General features: G+C 36.7%; 1 protein-coding gene across 5 annotated transcripts in view; it reads right to left on the bottom strand.

Annotated features, from left to right (window-relative positions):
* Positions 1-23,569, bottom strand: part of ZMYM2 (zinc finger MYM-type containing 2) — an 84,275-nt gene that overhangs the window by 46,128 nt on the left and 14,578 nt on the right. For all 5 annotated transcript variants that reach the window (XM_081950182.1, XM_081950181.1, XM_081950185.1 and 2 more), the window contains 3 exons: positions 19,452-19,737; positions 18,022-18,187; positions 12,224-12,436 (listed from right to left, as the gene is read on the bottom strand). In XM_081950182.1, the coding sequence (XP_081806308.1) occupies positions 12,224-12,436; positions 18,022-18,187; positions 19,452-19,737 (665 nt within the window). The remainder of the gene's footprint in view (positions 1-12,223; positions 12,437-18,021; positions 18,188-19,451; positions 19,738-23,569) is intronic.

The following is a 23,569-nucleotide window of genomic DNA, read 5'->3' as shown; positions in this document are numbered from 1 at the left end:
GAGCATTCAATGATGAAATATTGGACAAACTTCATTGGGATATTTCAAAAATTAAAAGTGATACCAAGGCAAGTGGTAGTCCATATTTGGCTGACTAATGCTGGACCCTTAGGACAGATATTCCTGAAGTGAAATTCAGCAGAAAACCATACACTGCTTTTTTAAAAAAAGGTAAATCTCTGTGCTTTTAACTCAATTGTGAATATAGTACATTATTACCAAAACTAAGTGGTGTGTTGCTCAAAAACATGGCCGAATAGAGAATTTTGAACACATTCAAATTCAGCGCAAAAGATATTTCAAGATTAACCACTTTCAGTTTGTGGGACACATTTTTTTTTTGCTCCAGTATTATAAATTTTGATGTCCATGTGTTCAACCTTTTCTAATACTTTTCACTTTTGTATAGGGCTTCCCTAAAATTTTGTTCACTTTAAGAAACTTATCACTGATTCTTCTGTACAGATGATCACTAAATACAGCCTCACTCCCCCCCCCCCCCATGAGTAAGGTGACTGGGAGGCCTTGGAAACCCAAAGTATAAATAAAGAAGCTAATAAAGAAGCACACATTTTCCTTGATTCAAACCTCAAAACCAGGTATAGAGCTCAACCTGACAGTGATTGCACTCAAATATAAGCCATCTTAGTGGCAATGATATAGGTAGGTAAGTCCTTAAAGCATTCCTATGACTGACCGGACATTGCATAAAACCTCTTCTGCTTATCTGAATGTCCGTCACTGGGGACTCGGTTATCATATCTATAAAATAATCCAATTACAAGAACCTTAGGAATGTTCTTGCATCCCAATGAGAATCTGATCTCCTGTTATATGAAGACAGAATCCAACATCACAGAAATGGGGTAAGTCCTGAAAAAAGGTAAATTATTAAGCTGAACTTCATAAGAAAAGGAAGCATTTTCTTTCTTGCTGCACATGCTGATCTTCCGTTTAGAGCTTTCTGTATTATTTTCCCATGCTGACAACTCAAAATTTACTATTTCTTTTATGAATCTACTTCTTACACATATTCCAATTACTTACAGAGTCAGGACTTTTTCAACATATGGTAAAGTGAGTTCGTGAATTCATTCTCATCGGTAAGACTAAAGACTGCAATAGCACTTTATCAATTGTACTTTTTGTTCTTAAGGGAAAACCCTTCAAACTCTTAGTTAATAACTTTTTCAAACTGCAAGACTGAAGTGATTGGGTTCATTATCTTCAGTACGTAATATAGCATTAAAACAGAAGAAACTAGGTTCTGAGGGAACAAATTCAAAATCTTGTAACATAGAGTTCCAAACATATGCTGGGTCTTAATTAAGAACTGTTGACGAAATGTGATTCAGAAACTTAAAGATTGTTTGATTAAATGGATGTAGACTTGAAACAGTAGCAGAGTAACCGAGATGGGAAATGTATAAATGTCATGAACAATTTTCAACAGAAGACCATTAAATTTATTCCAAATATTATATTCAAAGAAAAGCGATACAAGATGTTTTATTGTTGATATATTATTTCAGACTTCATTTGTAAAATTAATTATTTATTCTTTAAACGCTGCTGGAAATGTAATGAGGTCTATCACTTTTTCCGTATTTCATGGCAATGCTGTAAAGCTTAATGATTTTTGGAAATGATCGATATTAGAATCAAAACATTTTTTAAAAGTTAAAGTACCATTTTATTTGTTAAATTTTACTGAACTATATATTCTTTCAAATATACTGAATATTTATATATGTTAATTACTGCAGAGATATTCATTTTCTCATTAATGAAAATGACTGCTTATTTCCATCTTGAAAGAATGGCGAACTGAGTTGAAGTAGTATGTTTTAATGTTGAGAATAGTGTTGTATCTTAAAATGTAAATATGATGTAGAATTCAGTTCTAACTGAAAACCATTCCTGGACCACAACTTAACACAATGGTTTGTGTAGTTTATCCAACTTTTGGCTTTCTATAGTTTGTTTAGGACTACAGTCCTATAGTTCCTATTACTATTTCAATTTATACTGGTTAACTATGTATTTTTGTTAAAGTTTAATAGTGATTTAAAAAAAAATTAACACAGTATTATATATTCAGTAGTTAGTAACTGATTGGAAAGCTGTGATCTCCATAGCATTTTATTTTATTGCTTATTTATATATTTTTGTAACTTTTCCCTTGCAATTTTATTTGTTTTCTCTAAAATGTGTAATTTTTGAAAAAACAAAACCTTTGATTATCAAATTTCAGATTACTTACCTCAAAGGTGATGCTTCTAGTGGCAATCCAATTTAGCCATCAACTTCTGAACTGCATGCACTTAAGAATGGACTCACCATAATTTACATTTTATCAAGACATTATTCTGTGACAATATAGTTTTCCTCCCAAAGGTAAATTCGGTCTTGTATTTTTATACTACTCTGTATGTTCCACTTTTAGAGCTAAACCCCTCCCTTCCATTTGCTTTTTATGTGGACTACATTATGCTGCTTTGCCTCTTGCAAACAGGTAGTCCTCGACTTATGAAAATTGAGCCCAATGTTTCTGTTGCTAAGCAAGGCAGTTGTTAAATGAGTTTTGCCCCATTTTACAACCTTTCTTGCCACAGTTGTTAAGTGAATCATAAATACATGCCAGTTGCCAAGCGTCCTAATTGTTACCAGATGACCATGATGCTGAAACAGTTGTAAGCATGAAAAATAAAGTCCTAAGTCATTTTACTCAGTTCCATTGTAACATTGGATTGTCAATAAAGGAATGACTGTAAGTTGAGGACTACCTGTAGCTTATCTATATCATAAACTGCTGCTCAAAAACTCTCTTGGGGACCTCACTACTATTTTCAAGTATTCAGCTAAAGTCCCAGCACAGGGTATTTGTATTCTTACTTCTCTACAATAATAATCTGTAGAAGAAATGACAAATAAGTGTTGTAAAAAATTATAAAAGTCAACCAAGATAAAAGAATGCACAGGGGCTGCTAAGTACAGAAATATATTCCTATATCAATTTTTGACTGCATACTGGGTGAATACTCTTTGACCTAGTCTACACACTGCACCAATTACAGCTTCATGCATTGTATGAGCAGCAGCTTTTAGAAGTGATGAATAAATTTTAATTATTGTAGTTTTTGAGAGTCTTGATAATATTTGTTTTTGCTAATCAACAAAGAATAGGAATTTAAAAAGAACTTGTGATCACTAAAGAAAATAAGTAAATAGGTTTTTATTATGGAGGTTTAGTAAGACGACTAACAAAGGTTGCAATATAAAAGTAGCATTCATAATTTATAAAAACTGTAACAACCAGTTTTTTTTAACATGATTATTTATCTCCCTGATTGTGAGAAACGACGAACACATAGGAATTTACTCACATGCTGTTACATGTTAAGAGATACCAAGTAGTTAGTTTTAGGAAACTTAGCTGAAATTGTTTGCTTTTTATATAATTGCCTGATATTTTTATTTTTCAGATTGTATTGTATGTATGTTTATGTGCTCCAAAGCAGATGAGTTTCTTTGACTTGGAATGTTAGCCCCCGTGTTATATATTATAACAATATAAATAATAATAATAATAAATAGCTTTCAACTAAGGAACAGTACAATTAAATGTTATAGGCCATTAAATAGTTGATTATCAGATTACCATTGTTTATAAAAATTAAGTTTAATCTCTTGCAGGATTTTATGCGGATATAAGAGTGCAAAGGGCAGGAAACACTTTGCTATAAATTTTGTGGATGAAGAACAGGAAGAGTAGGTAAATATATTTTACACATTGCAAATATCAGACAAAGCCTGTTTAACTTGCAAGATGCAGGCGCATGATAGCTTTAAACAACTTTATGTTCAAATAAATACACTAATGTTTACAGAAATAGAGCAAAACATTTTCCCTCATGAAAGGGGCTTTATTGAAACATCATGTTTTCTCAGATGCAATATTCTGTCTTATGCATAGAAAAAGATCAGCAGTGGTAGAAAAATCAGAGAAACAAAAACTGAGTGGTTTAAAAAGGGTAATATTATATAAATAAACCTTACATAATATTGTAAATCAAGTTTTCAATCTTGAGATAGGAGTACATATACTGTATACATACCTATCATCAAGCTATTTCTTTTCAGGGCAAGCAACATTATGTAGAAAGGGTTAAGAAGTATTAAGCCAAAGAAATTAGTGGCATGAAATCAGAAAAGATAATCTAACTAAATATAGTTAAAACCAGCGTATTCAATACACTTCTCTGTATCTTTTATCACTTCCTCACAAATTCACGTTCTTTAAATGTCTTGTTTTCAAGTATCCATTAATTTCACACAATCACAACTTCTTTGGCATTCCTCTCCACCTTCTTTACTTTTCCTTCATCTATGTATTTATTCTTATTCTGTCTAACCAATTCAACATTTGTAATGATCAGCAATCATTCTTGATCCTAATTCTTCTTTTTACAACAGGCACAGTTCTTAAAAGTATTTCATTCCCATTCCATTCTTATCTCTTGATATAATTCTCCCCCTTGCATATAAAAAAATGGCAAAATCATGCTCTTTCTTAAAGAAACCACTTCCTTCTTTCAGGAAACATAACATTCCTTACAAGTCTCCTTCCACCTAACTACCAAGATTTGCCCAGCTATATTAAAAATCTTGCTACAAAATATAAATTATCATGATTATAAAAATGAATGTTACCTACAGTGCAGTCAGAAAGTATTCAGACCCCCTTCACTTAATACCACATAATGACAAAGTGAGACAGAATTTTAGAAATGTCTGTAAATTTATTAAAAAGAAAAAACTGAAATATCACATTAGCATAAGTATTCAGACCCTTTGCAACAACACTCAAAATTTTGCTCAGGTGCCTCCAAGTTCTCTTGACCGTTGCTGACATGTTTCTACACCTTGATTGAAGTCTACCTGTGGCAAATCAAATTGATTGGACATGATTTGGAATGGCACATACTTCTCACTTCTCTATATAAGGCCTCATAGCTGACAATGCGTATTATAGCAGAGCAAAAGGGATGAGGTCAAAGGAATTGCCTGCAGAGCTCAGAGACAGGATTATTGCAAGGCATAAATCTAGGGAAGGCAACAATAAATGCACTGAAGGTTCCTAAGAGCACAGTGCCCTCCATAATTCTCAAATGGAAGAGGTTTGGCACAACCAGGACTGCAAAAAAGGCATCTGAAGGGCTCTCAGACTGCGACTTGAACTCTATTGGACATCTCTGGAAGGGCCTAAAAATGACTGTCCATTCGCCATCCAAACGGACTGAGCGAAAGAGGATTTGCAAGGAAGAATGGCAGAAAATCTCTCAATCAAGGTGTACAAAGCTTGTTGCATCATATCCAAAGACTCAAGGCTGTAACTGCTGCCAAAGGTGCTTCAACAAAGTACTGAGTGAAGAGTCTGACTACTTATGCCAATGTGATGTTTCATTTTTTCTTCTTAATAAATTTACAGACATTTCTAAACTTCTGTTTTTATTTTTTCACTATGGGGTACTGAGGGTAGATTAATGAAAAAAAAAATAATTTTGACAAGTGTCAAATGAGGCTGCAGCATAACAAAGCTAACAAAAATTAAGGGAGCCTGAATATTTTCTGAATACACTGTATTCATTAGCGTGTATCAAATATATTTGAACATTCTTTCAGATTTTTCTATGGTACAAATTCCTTTACTCAAAATCAACTCAGTTTTATTGCTTCACACTTGCCGTCTACTCTTCCTTGCCCCTCAGAAAGCAAGACAGATTTGTGCAAACATCAAAACAGCAGCAAAGAAAATAAGGAATATCAAAAAGAGAAAGCAAGCAGGTAAGCTAGAAGCAGCAGCCAAAAACTATAAATAAGGAAGATAATTATGACCTACCTAGCCATTTATGTAATAGTCATTTCCCATTTATGGTTCATGGACTGTTTGAAGCATAAAACTGTGAAGGTGCCAGAGAACCAGAAAATCTATTATATTATCTTTTCCTAATAGCCTGAAGTTATTGTCAGAAGAACAGAAATGATACATTCTTTTATAATTATGAATAAAATGTTTCAGAATAGTAGACTTTTACCCTTCTCAAATGATATCAATATCACAACACAAAAGGAATATTATTGTATTTACAATTATATTTTAAAAAACAAAGTAATTCTTCCTTAAAGTGACATTGCCATTTATAGAAGAGTATTTACTGTTCTTCTTTTTCTGAATTTTTATTAACTCTTTTGTTCACCTTTATAAAAGTCATCTGTTCCTGTTCTTTCCCCGATTAAAAAATTCAGCATTGGAAAAAACTCCTCCCGATTCCACAAATTTGCCTTTTGGCTCCCCAAAAGTGTTGTATACTTATTTGAAAGATAATGAGTTGTGAATTTAATATATATGTTCTATTTTAGCTAAAAGATATAGACCTGTCCAGATCCTTATCTAACCAGATCTAACTCCGATTAGTATTAAACAAGATGTACCATCTAAATTCTAATAAATCATAATTTAGCTCCTTATATTTGATACTTTAATTTATCTAAGCATACATTTAATTATAAATCAATTTAATATACCAACATGATGATTTTAGAATCAAATAAAATTTGAATCAAATAAAATTATGCAAAATATTATTACCGTATTTTTTGCTTAAACAATTTTTTTGTTTAGAAATCTATTTTTGTTTCTATTATTTTCCAACAATATGTCTTTTCCAAAACAGTGAGAAAAAAATGTTCACATCAACATTTCCCCAAATTTTTATTGGTATTAATATTTGTTTTACAAGGATCATGAACACTTCAACATGTAAATAATAAAATAAAATATACTTCATTCCAATTTAGACCAGTAACCCATTAGATTGCCAACAAATGATCAAAAGCTATGTTCTCAAATCTATAATGCCTTTTTTATTCACATGTATAACTTATGCAAAGTATTACGTAAAATATGTTTCCTGAATTATGAATTTTTTTTAAGTAGGCATGCATACTCACTATATTGTCCTTAGTTGCTAAAGACTTGCCGTACTAAAACAGAGTATATGATTTATGAAGCACTATCTTATTCCATAGCTTTTGGAAGAGCTATGAAACTCAAATAATGAATAAAATAAATAAGGCTACAAAAATGTTTCAATATCATTTCCATATTTCTTTCCTTTTTTTTTTACTCCATCCCAAAGTGTATCCATTTTAACATTGGAAAGATTTAATTAGACAAAGTTTTACCAGGAGTTCTATTCTATCTTTGGGGTAAAAGCACTCAAAGGATGCTTACTGTAAAAGTACTAGAATACAGTATGTTTCTAAAAAATTCAATTAATTAAATTGTTAAACGTAACCACTAAGTAATTTAAACAAAATCTGACTAAGAAAACCGTCCTAAAAACCAAAAGGAAAAGGAGCTGAGCACAATCTTTAAGGGAATTCATTCTGTACAGAATCCAATTTTAATACCCAGAAAAATAAGGGGGCCTATATTGCTTTTTCTCAAAGATATCTAGATTTTGTCCTGGACTTTCAAAACTGTTCATAGGAAGGATATTTAATGTCTAATTTCACTGATAAATAATAATAATTAATAATTTATTAAATTTCTAGACCGCCCCCTCTCCTTGGAGGGACTTGGGGCGGTGTACAGGAATAAATTTAAAACATACATACAATCATACACATAGGTAAAAATCAAATTAAACAACCCCTGTACAATTTATAAAAATTAAAAAAAACAGACCCTAAAACCAATCCTAAAAATTTAAAAAATAGAATTTAGAAAATAGAACTGAGGTGGGATAGGTGGAATTAGGCCAAGCCGGCTAGCTGGAATAGGTGGGTTTTAAGTTTAAAAATAAGATAAAGTAACAAAACATTCCTGCCAATTTTTTTCCTGTCTATTCAAATCTTACCTTAAATAAAACATCTAGCCCTAACATTAACCAATATTTTGGGTGCCATTTTGGCTTCACTATAATCGATTCAGGTAAAAATACATGGCCAATTGAGTTCCTGGTATAATAAATTGAAGTTCTTTACATTATTTCAATTTCAGAAATTATTTCAAAATTCAGAAATCAGAACAGGATTATCTTTTAAATCAGGGGTGTCAAACTCGTGTTGTCACGGTGGCATCATGTGATGTATCATTATTTTTTTCCCCTTCGCTAAACCGGGTGTGGTCGTGGCCAGCCCGATGCATCCGCCTGCGGCCCGCGAGTTTGACAGCCCTGTTTTAAATAGATAATAATTAAATTTAAAATAAATCTTTGCAATTTAATCTACATGTATGTATTACTATAGCAACTTTAAATGTTCATTTTAAAAATAAACCACAATCCAGGATTTAATGTCCTAATACCAAATATGACATTCATTATACTACATAAGGCAGAAAATCTAGTAAGATAAAAGTTATCACACATTTTCAGGTTTTCCTCACTAAATGCCCACTCATTCAGAAACTATTCAAACTTATGATGGCAGCGAACAAGTGGTGTCTCCAACCCATCTCTGTACTCATGGTTGCTGCTGTGTCCCTGTCATCATTTGATTATGATCCTGGCACTAGGTACTCGGCTTGCAATTACAGGTAGTTCTCAATTTACGACCACAATTGAGTCCAAAATTTCTGTTGCTAAATGAAACATTTGTTAAGTGAATTTTTCCGTTTTACGACCTTTCTTGCCACAGTTAAGTGAATCACTGCAGTTGTTAAATTAGTTGCAAGGTTGTAAGCTGAATCTGGCTTCCCCATTGACTTTGCTTGCAAGGTGGTCGCAAAAGGTGATCACATGACCTTGGGACACTGCATCCATCTTAAAAGAATCAGTTGCCAAGCATCTAAATTTTGATCACATGACCATGGAGATGTTGCAACAGTCGTAAGTATGAAAAACGCTCATAAGTAACTTTTTTCATTGCCGTTGTAACTCTGAACGGTCACTAAATGAACCATTGTAAGTTGAGGACTACTTGCATGATGTTGCAGCATCCCATAGTCACATGCCTGCCATTTGCAACCTTCTTTGCCTGCTTCTTACAAGCAAGTCAATGGTCAGAGATTGCAAATGGCAATGTCCTTTCTTAATGACCCATGATGATTGAATGTCACCACATGGCATTGTGCCTACAACTAAATCAGTTAGTAATGGAAATTCTGGTCCAAATTGCCAATGTTAATTGAGAACTACCAATAAGTAATTATTTCCAAATTCTTAAACTACAGTTGAAACCCTCATTTATTCAGTGAACGATAACTGCGACAAAGGGGGGTGGGGAGTTCTAGTTCCCGCGAAAACTAGAATCAGCCAACTATCAGAATGCACATTTCTAAATTGGATGGTCTAATAATATGTCTCATTTTACATTCCTTTTTTGCGGACTGATGCCTATAAAGTTGGTCTTTTGAGACCATGCTAAATGTTGGGTCTTTCTCAGACGAATTAAATTAAAACTCAATTCCTTTTGGCAGGTCGGAAAAACAGAGAAATACCTTATTTGGTCTACAACTCTACGTCGTCATTGAGAAAATAGTCAATGATATGTAGTGTGTACAATCCCACTGGCTAAAAAGCAGTGCTGTCCTTACTTCTCATACATTCCTGTATAACCATGTCAAATGCAGAATTAAGTATGCTTTAGTTTACAAACATCTGAGCACTTTTCTCACGTGGCAATCATAATACAAGAAAATCTGATACTCCAAAAAGAATAAACAACCTAGAACAGTGGTTTGGAAAGCTATTCTTAAAAGCTAACAAGAATGAAACTGAACAAGACCAAAGTGAGTTGGAACTCAAGCAATTACTTCAAAAAAAGTAATTTGTAAAAATGTATTTATTAACAAATATTAAGTAGGAACAAATATCGCGAGTATCAGTTCTAGTTTTTTCTTACTACATAAATATCAAATATTTGTGCAGCTATTTAATACAACTTTTATAAAAGCAAAAGGCAAAATCAGCATTTTTATAGCTTACTGTATTTAGGAGAAATTTCAACTAATTTTCAAGTTAAAGCCCAAAACTTTGAAATAATCATATAGCCCTGTAATGGCATTCTGTTATTCTATTACTGAAAACCTCTCAATATTTAAACATTTTTAAAACAATGTTTTAAACTGTAACTAATGATATGTTGAGTTTTAAATCAAACACCTATGCAATTAATATTTTTTATATAAAATTTTAGCTCATATTAAATCTCTTATGCAAAATACTACGTAAATCTAAGGGTACTAATATTTTATCCTACAACCTACATAAAGATAATTTAAGTTTAGCCTAAAGAGCCACTGATTTATTAAATGATTCTAAACTAAGTTATTTGAAGCTAACAGATTTTCATATATAGAGAGATAAAAGAATAATATAAGTATCTGCATATAATATTATTAATATACTATAATGCTTGCTTGTTTCATAGGGGCATGTCAGAAGCATATAAAATCAACTACATGCCTAGATATTAACTGCAATGGAAATTTATGACTTTCTCTTATGGTAAGATCCAACAGTTGCTTACAGTGAAATATAGAAAATTTACTCATTAGAATAGCTTCTGAGAATAAGCAACAATAAAGGAAAGTAAGCCTACTATATTTCACTATAAAACATACAACCCTACTGCATTGCAATGGTAAAATATATTATCTACTGAAGTCAAAAAGCACCAGAAAAAAGTTACTATAACAGTGCTTAATGACAACTGAATGAAATTTTTTCATTTTATAGATACTGAAATCATTCATCCCACTATCACTTACATATTTAAACTATTTTATGTGTTATTCTAGCCCATATAACTTCCAAATATAGATCCCAAAGTTTAAAAAAAATCAAGGATTCGAATACTAATTTAGAATGGCCTCTATACATATCAAATGACCTCACTCTTCTGAAAACATATGGGATAATATGGTAAAAGCATGAAGTATCTATACAGGTGAAAAAAATGTACAAGTCACAATAAACTGAGATACAGAGTTATCATTTAACCACATTTCATGTTCACTTGGAATTTCTGCAATGCATGTTATTCTTGTATCTTTTGGGTTGCTTCATGAAATCTTATTCAAGGCTTCTCCAAGTTTCTCCGTGGCTTCTCTGTATGCCTATCATTTTTAGTATCTTGGATAACCTATTTTGCCCCTTTTGTTTTGCTGTGTAATAAAACAACAAGGCCTGTGTTATGTTTCTAAAAGTGCTGGTTGCATATTATCAAAAATATAAGCAGCATCTCAACATTTCGAACAGGATAAATTAAACAGAAATTCTAGGGCATTTTCACTCACTTTAATTAAAAGACTAGCTAAAAGTTTTCATTAAAAAACCCAGAAAATCCTTCATTTAAAATAGGATCTTCTAAAAAGTATCTTGAAAAAACATTGTACTAGCCTAAAGTTCAAAGGTTACACTCAATGCAAAAGGAAGTTTCTGTTGCAGAAACTTTCCTGACCTCCAAGAATCTGTGCTTCCAGAGAAGAATCTTCTGAGAATCAGAAAATACTTTGGAAAGAACTGGGATACAGGGAAGCAGGAAAAATTGGATGGAATAACTTCAGGCTACTGAAACTAATTTCCCCCCCTAGAGATGTAAAAACAGAAATATAGCACCCAAAACTTGAGAAAACAAAAACAGTAAGAGTGTAAGTGCAGCTATATTGTTGAAAATTATTGGTTATGTCTAGAGAGCCTGCTGTAGAAATTTAGTTGTGACAATTTAGCTTCATAGTTACAGATGAACTATCCACAGAAAGGGGGACACATTCAAAATAATAATTGCATCTGGAAAAGGTCAACTACTGTTTCTCTTTCAAGATCCTTGGTGAGACATGTGCAGGTAGACAAAACTTGTAGGGTAATAGAGGTTCTTTTTTTTATTCATTTCAAAACAACTGGGAATTTCTAAAATGAAGCACATAATTTCTAGGTCGTGATAAAAAAAAATGAAACCTCATTTACAGTGAATAACAGAATGCTATAGAACATAGTTTTACTGTAAAAAGCAAAATAATAATTTATGAATCCAAGTGAAAAGAACCTATGGAAATACTACAATCAGTATTCACAACATATTCTTATTTTGTCTTCATACTTTAGCAAACATGCTTCTAAATTAACAACGAAAAGCACAACTCTTAACTGTAATGATACAATCTAACTGAAGATTTTACAATATGTTACATAAAAGTAAATGTAGAAGTTACCTGTTTATATTCACTAACACAGCTTTGGCAACAGAATCTTTTCGGCTCTCCATCAACCATAAGAATATTGTTTGCTGCACCTTTACTTGGAAGGTATTCTCCACAATGCTCACAACAATTCATGATTAAACCATTTGCCATTCTGTATCGATTGAAGCAGTGATCACTACACAACTTATGAGTCATGTTTTTAAAGCTAACTTCATGGCGTATCTAAAAGCAAAAATTTAGTTTTATATTTTTATTTTAATTATGAATTTCAAGCATAACTTTAGATTGTTTAAGCAACCTTGGAATCTGCAATTTCAGAAATAAAAGCTTACGCTGCCATTTAAAGTATAGATGTTAGGCACTTTAGCTATACAAAATTCATCATATAACAATTTGGAAAAATCCCTTATGTTAAAAAGGAGGTGGCACAGAGTTCTAATCTTCTGTTATAAAGATTATAATGACAAAGGACATGCTGCTTTATCATCCCTATGTTCAGTCACTACAGAAATTATAGTGTTTAAAAAAATGTAAGTCATGATAATGCATTTATCAGTTACCCAAAATTACATAAAATTAATTAATGTTCACAGATGTTAACAAAAGTGAGTTTACCAAATAAAACACAAATGTAAGAAAGAACTACAGAAATTATAGTGTTTAAAAAAATGTAAGTCATGATAATGCATTTATCAGTTACCCAAAATTACATAAAATTAATTAATGTTCACAGATGTTAACAAAAGTGAGTTTACCAAATAAAACACAAATGTAAGAATGCCCTTAAATTTCAATGTTCAAACATAAAGCTAATTTGCTTTTTCTCAACCTCTGCTTGTCCCAATAGTCCTTATTTTCTTTGGACAGCAAGCATTTAGCACAGCTTTGGTATACAACTGATTTTCCTCCCTCTGAAAAATATTCCTGCAGATACAGGTGTGTGTGTGTGCGCGTGCGCGTGCGTACCACATGCTGGGACTGCATGCTCAAATGTTCCAATTAAGAAATATTTAAACATTTTTAAAACAAATCTGAAATTCTCACAGAATTTCCAAAGGTCAATAGGATGCTTTACTCATTCAACTATAGAACTTTTATGTCTTCTACTTAGTATGAGTATTTGTCAAGAGATGAAATGTGATACCGTGTTTCCCCGAAAATAAGTCTTATTTTCTTTTAACCCCCAAAAGAAGCACTTGGCCTTATTTTCAGGGAGGTCTTATTATTTTTGAGGTGCAGGGGATCAGCTGATCCAGAGAGGGCTGGAAAGAACGTTGGTCTTACCTGAACGTGTCTTTTCAGGGGGGGCGAGTGGTCACATGTGGGTATTCTCAAAGCCTAATTGGTCAAAGACTGAGAGTAAACTTCTTAAATACTCCTTCCTTCCATTCCTTCCAATTTCCTCTAAGGCAAACAATCCAACTGAAAACAAAAACACACACAACAACCCCCCCTGGGAAAACTCTCGGCCCTCCCCTTGGCCCCCCCACCATGATTAGGGCGGGTCGTGACCACTCCCTCTCCCCCCCTGAAAAGACACGTTCAGGTAAGACCAACATTCTTTTTCCAGTGGGGGAGAGGGAGTGGTCACGTGTGGGACATAACCAAGCTCAGTCCCAGGGAGGAAAAAAAACAAGAACTACGGCCCAAGGGGAGAATCCGCTACAACCCTCTGCAGGACCCTCCGACCAAACAACGTCTCCGCCGAGGCAAACGAGTCCAGCCTGTAATGCCGGATGAAGGGGGTCAGAGACGCCCAAGTCGCTGCCCGACAAATGTCCTCAAAAGGAGCACTAGTGGCCCATGCTGCGGTGGTCGCGGCACTCCTATTGGAATGGGCTGTTATCCCCAAGGGAACGGGATGACCCGCCACCCCATAGGCCTCCACGATGGCCTGTCGCAGCCAATGGCCAATGGTAGCCGACGACACCCTGGTCCCCAACGTCCCGGGCTGAAAAGGGACAAATAGTGAACCAGGACCCCCTGGCGCAAGACCACTTCCTCCCACGGAATCCTCCATGGAGTGGCTACCGACAGCTGAACCAGATCCGCAAACCAAGGCCTCCTGGACCAAAAAGGGGCTACTACTATGACTAACGCCCTCTCCACTACCACTTTCCTGAGGGTCCCTGAGATGAGGGGAATGGGAGGGAAGGCGTAGAGAAGGCCCACAGGCCACCTGCTCCTGAGAGCGTCTGTGCCCTCCGCCATCCGTGATTGAAATCGTGTGAAGAGCCGGGGCAGTTGCGCGTTTGCCGGAGAAGCGAAGAGGTCTACCAAAGGAGAGCCTAGCCTCAGACAGATCTTCCGGAAAATGGTCGGATGGAGTTGCCATTCGCCATTGTCTAGGGTCGCCCGACTCAACCAATCCGCTTGGTGGTTGGAGAGGCCGGAGATGTGCTCCGACACCAAAGACAACAGGTGCCTCTCCACCCAGGCGCCCAGTCTCAGGGCCTCCAGCCAGAGGGCCCGAGAGTGAGTCCCCCCCTGACGATTTATGTGGGCCTTGGTGGCCATGTTGTCCGTCAGGAGAAGCACGTGGCAGCCGTCCACCGAGGTCCGGAAGTGCTGGAGGGCAAGACGGGCCACCTTCAGTTCTAGCCAATTTATATTGTGTCGGAGATCCGAAGGTGTCCACCTGCCCTGGGCTAAGTGCGAGCCCACCAGAGCCCACCAACCGAACAGGCTCGCGACCGTGGTCACGGTCACCCTGTCGGGTTCCCAGAAGGAGCACCCCTGCTGAATGGCCGGGGAGATCGACCACCTGAGGGAAGTCTGGACCCTGGCCGGGAGGCATAGGGTCTGAAGAGTTGCTCATCCGCCCCCTCTGGAATGGAATGAGTTCCCACTGGAGAGGCCGGAGGTGAAGCCTGGCCCACGGAACTATCCCTATGCAAGACACCATCTTGCCTAATAACACTGACAATGTGAGAACTGAAACGAACCGACTTCTGAGGACCCTTCCTGCTAGCTGTTGTACACTGGTCTGTCGATCCCAGAACAGACGGACCACCCTGGACATGGAGTCTATGACCGTCCCCAGGTGAAGAATGCGCGTGGAAGGGGACAGATGGCTCTTGGGAAAGTTGACCGAAAACCCCAGGGACTGGAGACTCCGAATGGTAAGATGAAGATCCGCGACCGCCTGAGGAAGGGATCCCACCTGAACAAGCACATCGTCCAGGTAACATTGAAGTCTTACTGGGATGGGCCGGATATGGGCAGCCAGTGCCGCTAGCACCTTCGTAAACGTGCGGGGAGCCGAAGCCAGCCCAAACGAAAGAGCCCTGTATTGGTAATGGTGGTCCCCGTGGGAGAACCTTAGGAACCTGCAGTGAGCTGGGAAGATTGGGATGTGAAGATAGGCCTCTGTGAGGTTTACCGATGCCAGGAAGTCCCCTTTCCGGATGCCCTGAAGGATAGATTTGAGGGAAGACATTTTGAATCGTCTGTACACTAAGAAGCTTATCCGCCGCATCCCCGGACACCACTGGGTAAGATGAGACCAGAGAAGCCACCAGGGTGTCAATAGAGGGTAACTGGATGGCCTGAGCAAAGGTCTGCTCTACAATGCAGAAGCAGCGGTCGTTACTCCCAGGGTTAGAAAAGTTAGAGGGGCGAGACCACTGGTTGGTCAGGACCTCCATGAACAAGGGAGGGGCTGGAATCTCCTCCTTGTTCATGGCCATGTTCGAAAACATGGCCATATCTGGGTCCCTAAGTGGGGGAACCGTGGGATCCCCTGTCCCCACCTTGGTGGTCTTCCTCGCCTTGTTCAGGAGAACTTTGAACATGGCCGGAGGAGACCCGAAGAAGGAGGATTGGGTAGGGTCGCATCCTCATCTTCCGAGAACCCCATATCCTGGAGATTCTCTTCCCCCCATGGCAGAAGCCTCACTAACCATGGAAGGAGACGATGCCCTATACTGGTGATGGCCCGATCCCCCCTGAGACCTAGCTGAGTGTGAGCTCCTGTCTCGTTGGGTAATGCCCCTTGAGATGGCTGCAGAAATAAGTCTCTTAATGCCCTCAGGGAGATGTTCTAAATCCCCCATGTCCCTATAAGAATTACCAGAATCCTGAGGTGCCAACCTGTGTGAGGTATAATGTCCCCTGGATGTCCCTTCCAAAGGGTCCACCTGACCCCCCCATGCCAAACCTGGAGAGACCGAAGGGGAGGGGGAAGGACACCCCCTTCGCCTGGGGAAGCTGCGGGACCTGGCAGGAGAGACTGAAGGGGAGGAAGGGCTGAATCCCCGAGGCGAGGATAGCTCAGAAGGTGGCCTGATGGGAGATCTTGACCTGCTGGCAGAATCAGGCCTTGTAGACCTGGCCTGCCTCTCGGCCCTGGCAAAAGTCTTCTCCAGGGTCTTATGCCTCCTGCCCTCCTCCCTGGTGGAGGCCCTAGAGGACGCTGTGCCACCATTGGCCTTATTGGGAATTCCCGGGTCGAAACCCCTGCCCCCGGTCCTCTTCCCCCCTCACCAGGCTTTCTGCCTGGCCCTGGGGGATCTCCAAGCCCTCCTCCATAGCCCCACTCACGTGTCCTGACGCGTGGAGGCAGAAGAAAACAGGCCACTGTAGACTCTTCCGGAACCTGGGCTCGAAACAAGCACTGGGAGCAGGCAGGTTAGGCTGAAAGCCTCGGCCTGGGCCTCTCAAACGGCTCTGCAGGCCGACCAAGGCGGCGCGCACGTGGCGCTAAACAAAATGGCCACCGGGGCCTGCGCGAGGCCAAAAGGAGGCCGAATTCGCGCGCTCCGGCTCTCCTGGCCTCTTGCGGTAAAGGAAAAAACGCCCTGGTGACGCTGGGGGCCTCGCGGCAGGCCTACGCACACTCCCCCCTTCGCGCTGCTCGCACCAACGGCAATTTAAAAGCGCAGTGTGCAGCCGCTGCCCAAATCAAGCGGCGGCTTCTCCGGCGGCTTTTAAGCACCTCGTGGTGCCGACGCTGCCTTTCCTGGCATCCAGGAAAGACTGCCGAGCCTGCAGCTGCCTAGGAGCTAGCACCCCCACGATACCGGGGATCGGGCTAAGGCTCCACGCCCACGGGGGAAGGATTGATGCCCCACAGGGCCCTCCCCACCCGCCCCGAGGCAGAAGAACTGTCCCCTGGGCCGCAGCTGCAAATTTAGAATTTAGTATATTTTAAAATGTTCAATTAGCCAAATCCGAAACCAGATTGAATAAAAAAAAAACAAGTTATTTCCAATTATTTCCTATCTACACTCAATTCTCAAGTGATTGGACCAATTGGACTGAGAGGAAACTGGGAAGGAATGGAAGGAAGGAGTATTTAAGAAGTTTACTCTCAGTCTTTGGACCAATCAGGCTTTGAGAATACCCACACGTGACCACTCCCTTTCCACCACTGGAAAAATTCTGTCTCTGTTTCTGGCACACTTTTGCCAGCCCTAGCGTCGCTGGGCCAGCCAGTCTTTTTTCGGCAGCCACTAAGGGAAGGGACATGGTAGCTAAGATTTGCTGGAGCGGCCTCTGCAAGGCCGTTCCTCATGGATGGCAGGGGCTTGTGGTCATGTTCCCCCCACCCAGGAAATGATGCAGACCGGCTGCGCATGCATTTAAATATTATCGGGGAGGGCTTATTTTAGTGCATGCGCTCAGAAGCCCGATTGGGCTTAATATCCGGCGTGGTCTTATTTTCGGGGAAACGGGGTACATCAAATAAAATTAACTAAATAATCCAGTTTTTCTCTAAACAATGATATAATTATATCGATAGTTTCTTAAGCAACTCAAATAAAACTTATTTTAGAAAAAAAATCAGTGAAAAATAGCAAACAAACCTCAGTTAGTTTACCACAGATAGTGCATCTTGATTTATTTAAGATTCCTTTTGAGGGATTCTGTTTGTCTTCATAGAAAGACAGACATGATGTACTGCAAAACTCCTGGAAAGATTCACTTGAATCAACCTGAGCAACAATAGTTCCTTTCATTGTTGTTATGTCTCTGAAAAACAAAATGATTATGTCTTAGTAATTCAGCAACCATTGAATGTTTTTTTCTCAGAAATTTCAGCTGTTTTAAAAAAAAACCTAACAGATCTTTATGAATATAATATTCAATTTCACCAGAAGATAGTGTACTTCTTAACAAGAGTCCCTGTTTCTATTTTTTTAATGAAAAAGCAATTGTGCTACAAAAAAAATCACACAGAGGAAAACAAATATAATTGGCCAAATACTAAGTAATTTCTATCATCCTACTTTTATGAAGCTTTTGACATGTTTATCTTCTTGTACTGATGTAACAAGATATAAACCCCAAACAACCTTCTTCCTCCAACCCCTATTTATCCCCTTTTGAAGTGATACACTGGCAATTCTTGATTATGATTGACATTAAAAAAGGGAATATTGCTTTTGAGATAGAGACATTGGAAAAGGAATGAGTTCTTTCAGCCAGATTTTCATTTCACAATTAGTAATCAGAAAACAATGATGGAATGAGATAAATTAAGAGATAAAAATGGTGACCAAATAAATGTCACTACAAACAAAATTATTCCTTTATGCTTTTCCTATTTATTGCTGACAAACACCAAAAATCAAAAGATCTTGCTTTTCTATTTACATGTACTAAATAAAATAGATAAAGGTCAAAGGCTGAACAGCTATAAGCTTGTATGAAGCCCAACTTTCTATAACCACTTAGTTGTTGATTTTTTTAAAAAAAATCTGAATGCATCATTATTACAGCAGTTTTAAATAAGGATTAATCTTAATAGATCACTTATTAATATAGGTAGCTATAGAAATAAGATAAAATCTTCCAATTTGACTACTAGTTTACTTTAGTCACTTATTACAAAATGTCTAGGTTACTTCAATCATTATGCAAACCAATTTCCATTTAGAAAATGTGACTTTTTTCTCCTTAAAAAAAAAAAATTAAAACAGGGCACTTTTGGCTTATACTCCTATAAATTACAGCCATGCTTATGTCTACATTCACTATTAATTTTAATTCCAACCAAATGTCAGAACAAACGATAGCAATTATAGTAAATTATTACTACCCAATAACAAACTTAACTAAGCCTGCTCTTCTTAATCTTTGCCCAGGACTATATTACTATGCAAACAAATGATGAAAGAACATAAAGTATCTCAGTTGTCACTTAAATAATAAAATGGATTTCACAAAGTTATTAGAACAATTAACGGGACCATAGTTTTAACAAATATGATCAAGAAATAAGAAAAATCCTTACTTTTTACACATAACACAGAGTTTCTTTGGAGCTGGTTTATGTGAAAATGATGAAAGGCAAGTAGTAGAACAAAAAAGATGAACAGATCCTTTCCGCTGATACGCAGTCTGGCCCTTCTGCAAAGGCTTTTTGCAGTTAGCGCATGTAACTTTAACCTGCTTTGAAGGTTGTTGTTGTGCAGGTGGTTGGAAGACTTGTTTGGGAAGAGATGCCACAGGAGATAGGGAATCCACACCTGGTTGCTTCTGATTCCTTGGAAATGAAGCTGACTGAGATATCCAGGAATCTTAAAAATACAAAATGAAGAAACTGGAAGTTATGTAAACAGCTTTAGGAAGTTTACAATGGCAATAGGCTAGCATTAAGCTGACAGTAAAGCACAGTATTGCATTGCTAGTGCAGGTAAAAACTACAGCAATTGTTTAACTGTTGTTAACAGTGAATTGAACTGCACTAATTTCTATATAGCCCTTTTAAAAAAAACTCATAAAAATTGCAATGGAATAAATCATGGTAACTTTTGACCATATTACTGTTTAAATCAACACTTCAAAAACTTTTAAAATATGAATTGTTCCTATGTAAAATTCTTGTCCAAATTTAACATGATACTACAAAGCCAATTAAACAATGAGATTACTTTTGACAATGGCCTGAGAAAATAAGGGCAACATGGAAATGATTTATTGGTCATGTAAAACAAATATCCTCCAAGCCTTAGCTTAAGAAAAAGGATAAAGCTTTATATTTTAATTTCAATTATTGAAAAAAGGACTGTCAATTTCCAAAGAAGTTTCAAGTTTGCCTACTTCCCTAGTGTCTTACCACATCTTACAAAGGAATAATTCAGTATCTGAAAAGCATCTTATATTGTTTACATTCTGTATTTGTATTATATACAAGTAATGAATACTTACCTTAAGTAACAGCAGAGGATTTTAAACTACAAATCAAATTGTTACCTTTTATTTTAACTTGAGCATACTTTCTATAATTCAGTATTAGCTCCCTGCTTTTGGGAATACCTTTCGACTTGAGGTACATTTTTTTAATATATCTCTGCAACTGCAGTTCAGATGTAGCATGTTCATTTCATTCCCATTTATGTGACTTGATAACCAAGTCCCATCAACTTTGACTTTAGTCAAATATTTTATAGGCAGGTAACGCCGTAATGTTATTACCTTTGAGATGGTACATATATAAAGAATCTTGATTTTCTTGGGATTTTTTTAGTGTTGATGTAATACTGTGTATGCTCTCACGTTAATATTACTCATAAGGTTAAAAAACATCAATACTTCCCTTTTTATTTTTGTAACTATCAGCTATTAGTTCATACAAGCAAAAGTATCAGGAAAATGAAAACTATTTATTTTGGTGGGCTTCACTTTAACAGATAACAAAAAAAAAAAAAAAAAAAAAAACCCAACGCCTACAGTAAGCTAGATAAGTGTCAAGTGTTCTCTTTGGCCTATATATTTACTTTTCAAAATGAGATGGATACATATAAATGTACTAAATAAATAAATATTCACAAAGAATATGGGTGTAAAAATGTGAAGTAATTTAAAAGGCCTCTTTCTCTTCTTTTGGTTGAAGAGAGTGTGGAGCTAACTTTTTGGATAACAATTGATTTCAACACTTATTTTCTCTGAGGAAATTCATTGTAATGTTCCAAAAATATTTCACAATCATATTGTTAATTAATTTTATAAGCAGCATTTATATAAACTACTAAATTGCCTATCTGAGATAAGAAACTATTGAATGGAAGCTGTTCTGAAGTTCTCATTGATGGTCAGGAGACTCAAAAACATTTCTGTTCTGACAGAACACTTGAGCTGTTCTGAGTTTTGTTCCAACAAAACAGAACCAACTTGAAACATTTAAGCAAAACATTTCAATTGGTGTTTTGTTGTGTGACACAGTGAGATACTGCCCATTTGATACATACCCCTTTTATTAACCATATCCACAACTCCAATCTCTAGCTTTCAAGGTTATTTTTATCTTCTATTAAAAACTATTGCTTCGGCAGCATTTTCTGCCATTAGTTACATTCCAGTAATTTTGGTTCCTTTATTTAGTATTGCACTTTCTTGCATAACAATTGATAATGCAGTCAAATTCTATTCATGTGGCAAAAATACAGTTGTATTTTCATCTTTTTAACTTCTAGTAATGATCACCTCAGTAACATCACATCTTCAGTGATATTTGCACAAATTATTTTGCTACATTTGCAAAACCATCAAACCATCATGCAAAAAGTAAAGTAGATATCATATACCTGTCCTAAAGAATGTTATTTAAAAGCTAGTGATGCTCATGAAACATTGGAAAGTTTATATGTGAATGCACTGAAAAATAATTGTGTGAAAACTGCATGTTTGCTGTGATTTCAAGTATCTGAAGTTGATAACTATAGACATGAATCTATTAGGCAGAGTAAATGATACCGCATACAATTGTTGGCACACTGAGGTCTCTATTTTGTGCACATGCAAAACTTTTAACATCCAGTCTCTACCCCCAATAATTCCTGGCATCTTAATTATTCTGACCTTAATGCTTTCTTCATGTTTACTTCCGTCACACTGAAAATAAGGAAGCGCACAGAAAAGTGGCAAATGTTTGCTCAAAGCTTGAGATCCCACTATTGGAGAAGAAAGTATATGGCCTTCAACCCGATGGAAAACAGCATCAAGCTCAAAAATTAGCTGGAACCTTCATTGCAACCCTGCAAGTGTATTTTAGGGTCTGCAAAGCAACACTAAGCAAAGCATTATCAATAGCTACTTTGAGAATGTAGCTACAACTACTATAGGTGCAGAGTCATCAAAACATGAGAGTTAGTTCCACAGCTTTGAGGAAAAAAATTGCTCCAATGCTTTATTTTTATTTTGTATTTTTAATTCTGGTAAAGATCCAGTTTTCTTCTTTTTCCTTGCATCTTTGTACTTTTGAGACACGTGAGGTTTCATGATCTGTAGTTGCATGGTATAGATTCTAATCTTGCTGTATAAAACCAGTCCTGATATTATCCCCAGGTAAGAGAGAATGCTAACACATAAAAATAATGGTAGCTTATGATACAGAGGAGGGAAACCCTTATCAATATGCTGGCTGTGATTCAAAATATTTCAGAAAAGAATCAGATACGTGGCAGGCATTTAACGCATATTTGACTATTTCAAAATACATGTAGCTCTCACAAAGTAATGTAGAAATTGTCAGGAAGCACATCAAAATCCAATAGTTATGAACAGTTCAATACTCAAAATTCAGCCATTAGTGAACAAGATTACTAATTAAAGTCACTGATATGCTTAGTACATGGATTAATCACCTTTCTTAAGCTAACATTCTTTTTTCAAGCACCACTGGTTTCCCTATACATCTTTTTCAACCAAATTGTCACCTCAAAAATGAAGCTATAGATGTCATATAAATGACACAAACGCTGGCATTATAAATAGGCTTTACTTTAGCAAAATAAAATATCTAAAATGAGCCCCCTTCCCCCAAATTTGAACTGACAATACTGCTTTTTTAAAAGGTTTTAAACATTTGGCTCTTCCGGCCTTAGGACGGAACAACTTTACTTCCGTTCTGTTTCTTGCCAGGTTTGTTAAGTTTGCCATCACTGTTCTTTTGTCTTGTTTTTTTGAATTGTTCTTTGTTTTTAAATGTTTTATCTGTAAACTACACAGTCATCAGAAGGGGCGCCATATAAATTTAAAAATAATTTCTTTGGCTTTCCATGTAGACTATTTTTGTTGTAAATATAGGAAATTGTATTAAACAATGGCTTACAAATAATGCAATAAATTATTAAATTTGTTTACTAACAAATGTTTACTTATAAATAATGAAAATAAATGATTAAATTTGTTGGCAGCCTGACAATTTGCTAAAAGTATGACTCAAAAGTAAAACTACAAAGTACCACAATACACTGTGCTACCATTGCTCTGTAGTCCAATAGTGATTGATTTGAGTGAGCACATTCCCTAATTCCCACTGCTCAATCCTACTGTACGTAACTGTTAGCTATTGGAGCTCAGCAAATCTCTATATTGCCACCGTCACTGTGCTATATGCAAACATTAAAA

This window comes from Natrix helvetica (assembly GCF_964273705.1).
Source record: "Natrix helvetica genome assembly, chromosome: 4".
NCBI classification, from domain to species: Eukaryota; Metazoa; Chordata; class Lepidosauria; order Squamata; family Natricidae; genus Natrix; species Natrix helvetica.
Note: the sequence above shows the minus strand (reverse complement) of the source record. Positions and strands in the feature narration are given on the sequence as shown.